The sequence below is a fragment of the Diplotaxodon limnothrissa genome, linkage group LG22, assembly GCF_057381915.1.
Source record: "Diplotaxodon limnothrissa isolate DT_005_m linkage group LG22, D_limnothrissa_male_GT1.1, whole genome shotgun sequence".
NCBI lineage: Eukaryota > Metazoa > Chordata > Actinopteri > Cichliformes > Cichlidae > Diplotaxodon > Diplotaxodon limnothrissa.
This window is the reverse complement of record NC_140616.1, coordinates 11,274,461-11,282,216: the sequence shown is the minus strand read 5'-3', so window position 1 is coordinate 11,282,216 and position 7,756 is coordinate 11,274,461. Positions and strand designations below refer to the sequence as shown.

General features: G+C 41.2%; 1 protein-coding gene across 1 annotated transcript; it reads right to left on the bottom strand.

The window, feature by feature from the left end:
- Window positions 1-1,234: 1,234 nt before the first annotated feature.
- On the bottom strand, window positions 1,235-3,199 carry LOC146609457 (E3 SUMO-protein ligase ZBED1-like). The gene is made up of 3 exons (XM_085347003.1): window positions 2,082-3,199; window positions 1,653-1,905; window positions 1,235-1,483 (listed from the first exon to the last, which is right to left on the bottom strand). Exons 1-3 carry the CDS (start codon window positions 3,197-3,199, stop codon window positions 1,235-1,237), a joined length of 1,620 nt encoding a protein of 539 aa, XP_085203129.1.
- Between the last annotated feature and the right edge of the window lie 4,557 nt (window positions 3,200-7,756).

The window sequence follows — 7,756 nt, the reverse complement described above, 5'->3', positions numbered from 1 at the left end:
AAATAATACTGGTTGTATTCAGAGTCATTTCTTGAGTTGTCGTCATTTGTCAACTCCGGAAACTTCTCGACTCTTTTTTTTTTTTTTTTTTTCATTTTTATTGGTGTCTGTCTGACTTTAGGGCAGGTCCAGATCTCTTCTTCAGGAAGAGACTAGACAGATTTAAACACTGCTCGTTGTCCTGGCTGTCTGCCCAAACCTCTGATGATTTCAGGGACAGGAATTTAAAACAGGATAAAGACGAAGAAAAAGAGAGCGGAGGAGGGGGAATTGATGTCAAGTTAGGAGGCAACACTAAAGACTTAAAAACTGCAAAGAACTGTATGCGGCTCATTCAGAGTGTGACACTGGTGGCAGGGATATACTGTCACATTCTGGATGAGCCACAAAACTCACGTCTCTGATCTGTTTTCAAAGGAAAGTTGTCTTTTGTAGAAAGTAACTGCAGGTAGTTTGGGCAAACTAACCGACCTTTTTGCTGTCGCATAGACTTCTCCACTTTCGCATACTGTAGCTACCGCCAAATGCCAAGTATGTCTTGATGCAAGCTCAATCATCCAGGTAATTAAATCCCAAAGGGTTGGTTCTATTTAGTGCTGTCAAGAGATTAAAAAAAAATAGAGATTAATTAATTATGATTTTTAATTAATTGATCTAATTAATCTCTTTTTTAATCTCACCTAAAAATAGCTGAGGAAAGCCCTCAACTTATTGTGGCAGACCAAAAGACTGATATAACAAAGAAAGTGACTTTATAAAGTCATTTATTGTTTAACAAACGTTAAACAGATGCAACCATTTACATACTGTTGTATTCTTTTGTAAAATAAGTGGAAAAATAAATACAAATAAAATCAAATAAATTAAGTGCTGCAAGTTAGCACATCAGAGTTGCTCTTTTCTGAGCAATACAGCACTGAAATTCCTCTGCTTCAGATAATGAAAAATAAAACTGACATTGCAGTGCTGCAAGTTAGCACATCAAAGTATTCTTCCATCACAAAAAAAAGTGCTGAACATCAAGCAATCTATTCTAGTAGGCTACAAATGACACAGCAGCTATGCTGACCACATGTGTCTCATTTCTTCTTCCTCAGCCAGTCGCTAAGACACACCAGCCTGGTAACATTTTCTGGAAGCAAGGCTGCCCTTTTCTTTTGCACTATGTGGCCTGCAAGGCTAAAGAGTCTCTCACAGGGTACAGAGGTAGCTGGGGAGGCCAGGTACTTTTGTGCTAGGACTGACAGCTTTTCATAGACTCCTGAGTGAGCATACCACCACTGCAGGGGACAGTCATCAATACTGATGCTGGGTTCTGCTCTGTAGCGCTGCAGCTCTCCAGACTCAATTCCATCTTCTGAGTCAGAGTCAGACCCCAGAAGGAGGTCTTCTGAGCTGGTCCATCATCCTCTGTGGAGGGCTGGAGACTATCTGCTCTTCTGGGCTCTGCTGCCTGGAGCATATTCTCCAGAATGGTCCACACCTGAATGAATGAATGAATGAATGAATGAATGAATGATTGTGATTAAAACTAAGTGCTTTTTTTTAATTTTATTTAATCTTGTAAAGAACTTTGTGTTCCATATAATAAATAAAAGTTTGATTTGATAATGAATTGGACTCATTAGTCCAGCTTAACCTTATTGTCCTACCTGTTCCCTCTTTTCTCTTGGAAGACATTTCAAATCCTTAAACCGTGGATCCAATGCTGTGGCCACCTCGAACCATATCTCGTTGCCATTAGCTCGTCGTGCTGCCAGATCCTTCTGGAAGGCATTCTTGAACTTCACCACGTAGGCAGGATCATCATCAGTAATGTCCATGACACGGTACAGATGGCGAAAAGCAGGCAGCACTACAGAGCAAGAGACGTAGGCCTCACCACCCAGCAGCTCTGTCACATACCTGCAGAGGTGGAGAGGTTTGCTAAATAAACCTAGCTGGATTCATTTAAATCAAAGTGTAACTGATTTCCAATTTAATTGTCCTTAAAAGTTCCTTGTTATGTTCATTAATTTTGATTTTACACATGTAACAGTAGTTTATATAATTAAAATGGGAAGGTGTTTATTTGAACTTACTTGCATGGTTCAAGCAGGAGCTCCAGCCTCTGCAGTTTCGCCCACTCAGCTTCGGTTGGCAAGACCAACCTGTGGTTCTGTTGGTCCAACGTAGCCTGGACAGCCTCTCGGTTACATAGGAGGCGTGAGACCATTGCGAGAGTCGAGTTCCACCTGGTGGGTACATCCTGTATAAGTTGATCGCTCTTCTTTCCGAGTGCTACTTGTTGTTGGTTAAGTTCTGTGGTACTCGCAGGGCTTTGTTTAAAATGACCAACAATCTTGCGGCACTTTGCCAGTACACCGACAAAACCACTGCTATCGAGACATACCGTGATGGTCCTCTGGAGAATGTGAGCATTGCAGGCGATGTGCTCATATGGAAGTGCTCTCATAGCAGCCAGCATGTTTGCTGCGCTGTCTGTGCCAATGGTGGATATCTTGTTTTCAATACCCCAGTCATTTGCTACCTTGAGGAACTGTTCGGCGCATTTATCAGCAAAGTGCCTGGTTTCTGTTCTCATGACGGTCAGTGCAAATGAGTTGAGGTTCCACTCACTATCAATAAAGTGTCCAGTCACCCCAAAATAGCTGTGGTTGCCAGCTGAGGTCCAGTGATCTCCGGTTATAGCAACACAGTTGGGAGAATCCTCCGCCAAAATCTCAAGTTTGTTTTTCTTTTCGCCGTCGTACATTTTGCTGATTTTGGTCGTTACTGTAGTCCTGCACGGCGGCTTGTATGACGGGTCATTGGACGCAATTTGCAACACCTCTGTCAATCCTTCGTCCTCTACTATATTTATCGGCCTACAGTTCATCGCTATCCACTTGGCAATAACATTAGTCAGCCTGTCGGTCGCAGACTTGCTCATACGAGGGGTATTCTCTAGTTTTGTTTGGCGAAAAGCTTTGCTCTGGCTTGCTATATTGCTAACGTCTTCACTGCTAGCTGTTGCTGCACTCGCGGCTGGGTGCTTTGCGTTGAGGTGATAGGCCAAACTTGAGCTGCTTCGGTGGTAAGCAAACTCCTTCTTACACTCTAGGCAGACCACTTTACCTTTGTCAATGGTGCCGTCGGGGCGTTTATGAAATACAAATTTCCCGTTCATTGGGCCAACAACTCTCAGATGCGCCTCCATATCCACACTGTAAGCTAATCACCACTTCTCACCTTGACCTCACGACGTGACTCCACCCCCAACAAGTCAAGCACAAGGAGCCCAGCACATAAAAACGGATTTTATAACATAGCAACTCTCATACAAAATCAATGACGTCAAGAGATTAAAAATTAGATTAACGAGATTAAAAAACATAACGCGCTAAATAGCATTGTAATTAATTAATCGCAATTAACGCGATAATTTGACACCCCTAGTTCTATTCATCTGGATGTAGCGTTTTCAGTGGGAGAAACATTTCGTCACTATCTAAGTGACTATTTGCACCTACAGGCAGTGACATCCAGGGCAGGGAGGAACGCTGGTTCGAGCAGGGAGTCAAGGAGGCCATTTATGTGAAAAGGGAAAAACCATCTCTGAATCGAGGAGGGAGCCCAAGGGTACATCTTTCAGCATCTTCACAGCATCTTAAAATGCTGTGATTGCAGCCATTTCCCAACTCTCTGCCAATGGTGCTCATGGCCATTGATCAGTGGGTGTTGATTAATGATCATGAGAATTTGCATCTTAATGATCAAGGAGCTGTTCCTTCAGTGGTGCTAGTTTCAGTCATTGTGCAAATGTACTGTTTATAAGATTGGGGAAAACCTGCAGTCAGCTGAGACTGAAGAAGTCACCTGGATGAGTGATGAAACGTTTCTCCCGCTGAATCAACCTTTTGGGATGCACCAAGTGCATGCATTGCAGTACAAAGATATAAACAGACGTGCAAGTGGAACCGAAGCCTGTTGTTTAAATAGATATATATTTATGCAGGAAAAGAAATTGCATTAAAAAGAACTAAAGGCACATGTGTGAGTGCAGCTTCTTATTTATATAGTTTAGTTGGTAGGATGTGTACCCACCTGCTGAATGGATTCTATAGTGGAATACTTTGCGGCATCTCTGTGGGCAAGCGTTTCTGTAGTGATATGCATCCCGTCTGGAATAGTTTTCCATTGGAGGAATTATGTACGCCCTTAATTAATGTTTGTTTTCGCATGTGTGTGCATGCGTTGTCTCAAGGTAGACTCTTTTCAGCTAGTGGTCCCTTGCAGTCTCATTAAATGCGGTCTCTGGCAGGGAGTGTAGTGCTGCACATTCTCAGGGTGTGGTGGTGAGAGCTGGCTTAAATTTCACTTTTCTATGAATGCGTGTACATGTGAACATGTTTGTTTGACTCCAAGTGTGTAGAGAGTGTGTTTGGCTTATTGGCTGTAGTTGCCATTCTGATTGATCCCATAAACATCCACTGATTGCCCCTCCACCAAACACATGGCTTGGTTTTTATAAGTTGAACATACGCAAGTAAGTTTCTTTTGTTTTGCTTTGGACAGACTCCATATGAGTGCATTTGCTGCAGTGTGTGTGTGTGTGTGTGTGTGTGTGTGTGTGTGTGTGTGTGTGTGTGTGTGTGTGTGTGTGTGTGTGTGCGCGCGCATTTATATGTGGAACAGAAACACTCACAGGTCTTTAAATAAAACGTACAGCTCACTGAAAAGGTCTCTGAACCACAGCATAAACCAATGCTGCCACAAAGAAATGGAAAAAACAGCAAAGGCAGTTTTGGTCTGGAAGCCTTGTGAATTGCTGGAAGAGAGGAAATTATTTTATACATTTTTATCCTTCTTGTGAGCATCTGTCTCAATAGCTCTTGTGTTATTTTTTCCAGCTCATGCTAATTAAAAAGCCTTGCCCTTGTCTCTGTTGCTTTGCCTTCCATTTTTCTGTGCTGCTTCTCTCGTAACCTCCGCGGCTGCTTCATCTCAGTAGAGGTTTGTGATTTTCGTGTGTTGGTGTGGAGACTGCCACTCTGGCGCTACTTGGTGGGAGCATCTGACAAAACACAACCTCAGCCGTGGGTGTCAGAGGCCTGTGATGTCTGGAGCAGCAAGAGAATAAAGCTCTCAGAAAGCAAGAAATAGTATGGCCTGTAACAGTCACATGCACACACACACACACACACACAAGATGGGACAGAGTGCCACTGCTCTTTCTCTTACAGTTGAAATCTGCAACTACTCTAGGTTATAAACAAGTCTTAAATGAGTCAGTGTGATCTGAGTGTTTCTTGGTCAGGCACATCACTTAACAATGATATCATATAAAAGCAGACTTTTATATGATACCTGATATCAAAATAGAGAAAGCAGGTTTTTGTTGCAAAGTTATGAACCTTGCTGCGCCCGTGGAAGATCATGTGACCAATTACATAACAATTTAAAGAGGAGAAATGCTAAATGTAATTAGGAAGGCATCGTAATTGATCACCACATGAGTCTCAATAAAGGACTGGAAAGCTGCCCAGCCATGGCACATCATGTGAACATCTGTGAAGCATCATGGGACCGATTATATAATATTTTAAAAAGGTGAAATGCTGAATGTTATTAGGAAAAATTGCAATTGATGACCACATGAGTGTCAATAAAGAAGGACTGGAAAGCTGCCCAGCTAGGGATTTGTTTAACCTACCACTGTTTAGTCTAGCCCTCCACTTCCTGATACACTGCCCATTTTGTTTATTCCACAAACCACCAGTGTCAGGAATCGCTGGGAAATGGAGTAGATTCTTCAGAAAAGCCTTTTTCACTTTGGTAGTTTGACGATTTCTATACTGTTGTGTTTGGAGGTGGAAAATCCAAAGCAGCAGAGTGCACAGTAGAAGAGAAGATCATACAGGCAGAGTGCCTGATTTGGTGATTTGCAACAAAAGGAAAGCAGCAAGGGTGAAAAGAAATGTTTACAAGATCTCAGTGAGCCCCTTTTATGATGTATGGTTTGGAGATGATGGCACTATGAAAAAGACATAAGGCAGAGCTGGAGGAAGCAGATCTGAAGATGCTAAGATTTTTACTGAGAGTGACCAGGATAGATTAGATTTGATGTGAGTGTATCAGAGCAACAGCTGAGGTTTGGATGAATGGTTTGGATACAAAGTAAGCAAGCTTATGGTGGTTTGAACATGTGCAATAAAAAGAGATGAATATAGTGAAGGAGGATGTGCAAAGGGTTGTTGTGTCACAAGAGGATGCTAGGTAAAGGGTGAGATCGAGGTACATGAACCTTAGAAGTAGCTTGAGCATCCTACTTCTTCAGATTTTGGGTGTTTTGAGATGCTACTATTAGCTTTGCAACAGCCTCTACTCTGGTGTTACCTTGTGATCTATTGGCCGACTATACTATACTTGCCTCGCTACACTGGTTGCCAGTTAGTCTTCGAATGGATTTTAAGATTTTGACACTTGTTTTTAAATCATTGCACCTCTTCAACACCGGATACTTTTAAAACTCGTCTAAAGACCCATTTTTACTCCTTGGCTTTTAATTCTGTATGAGTCTGTCATCCTTTTATTCTTATTTTTCTCTTACTTTTACTGTCTTTTTAAAATTTTATAGAATTTTATTCTATTGTACAGTTCTTGTTGTTTTTAAAAGGGCTATATAAATAAAACTGATTTGATTTGATAGCTAGTTAGCCTTCTAGTTACAGTAAATTAAGAAGATGTTTCTTTATTTTTAATTTTTCAGAAGCAGTGGGGCCAAAAAGCATCAATTACAAAGATAATAGACAGTACAGAGAGACTAGGACCAAGGAACAATAGCGGTTGAGGAATTCACCTTTGTAGCCCTCGTCTTTGCCAGTTTTGACCCTGAAACCTGAATGTATTTACGTGAATGTTTTAGCTGATTTTTACATGTTTTACTTCACTTGTATTTTTCCTATTTTTACAGCACTTTTCAAAGCAAGTTCAAAATTGAAAAGGAAATTTGAAAAATAAAAAAGGTCTGCAGAATTAAAAGCAATTTCAAATTAGTGAAAACAAAGGAGAAAAAACGACAAAATCAATTCCACACATTCAACAAAAGAAAAATAGATAAAAGCATCGACAAGGTATTAATTGGCCTTTTGCACAGTCGTGGGGTGCGAGGTGTAAAGGCTTGGACACCTTTAATGAGCAGACGAGTCTTTGGAACCACTATGAAGCCATATCAGAAAGCTCACATTAGACAGCACTTAGAATTAAAACAGGAGCCTGACCCTGTAGAGATTTAAAAACAAGCAATAAAATCTTACATCCATTCTAAAACCAGGCAGCCAATGATAGACTGGAAGGACTGGTGTACTGTGGTATTTTTTTCAGTGTGTTATGGAAGCCTGGAGCAGCATTTTGAGATAACTGTAGTCTGTGTAAATTACAGCGACTGATGCCAGAGAAAAGTGCATTACAGTAGTCAAGTCTGGAAGAAATAAAAACACTGATAACCTTTTCTGGGAATGAGACAGGAATGAGCAGATTTTGGATATGTCTCTAAGCTGAACGAAACACAACTGCATAACTATAGACTGTTTAGAGTCATTGAATCTTAGACAGGAAATGGATTTACCAAAACTTCAGACGAAAAACGTCTAGTATTTGAGACATCGGTAGTGCCAGGCTTTAATGGTTCATAGAGTTCTGTATCATCTATGTAGCAGTGAAAATCTAGGCCATGTCTCAGCAGGATTTTCCTGAGGGGTAGCATGTAGTTAAT

Excerpts from the sequence above, each read along its gene's own strand:
- LOC146609457 (XM_085347003.1), bottom strand. The coding sequence starts at position 3,199 with ATGGAGGCGCATCTGAGAGTTGTTGGCCCAATGAACGGGAAATTTGTA. Across the intron at positions 1,906-2,081 it reads CTCCTGCTTGAACCATGCAA|GTATGTGACAGAGCTGCTGG; the intron begins GTAAGTTCAAAT and ends CCACCTCTGCAG. Across the intron at positions 1,484-1,652 it reads CAAGAGAAAAGAGGGAACAG|GTGTGGACCATTCTGGAGAA; the intron begins GTAGGACAATAA and ends TCATTCATTCAG.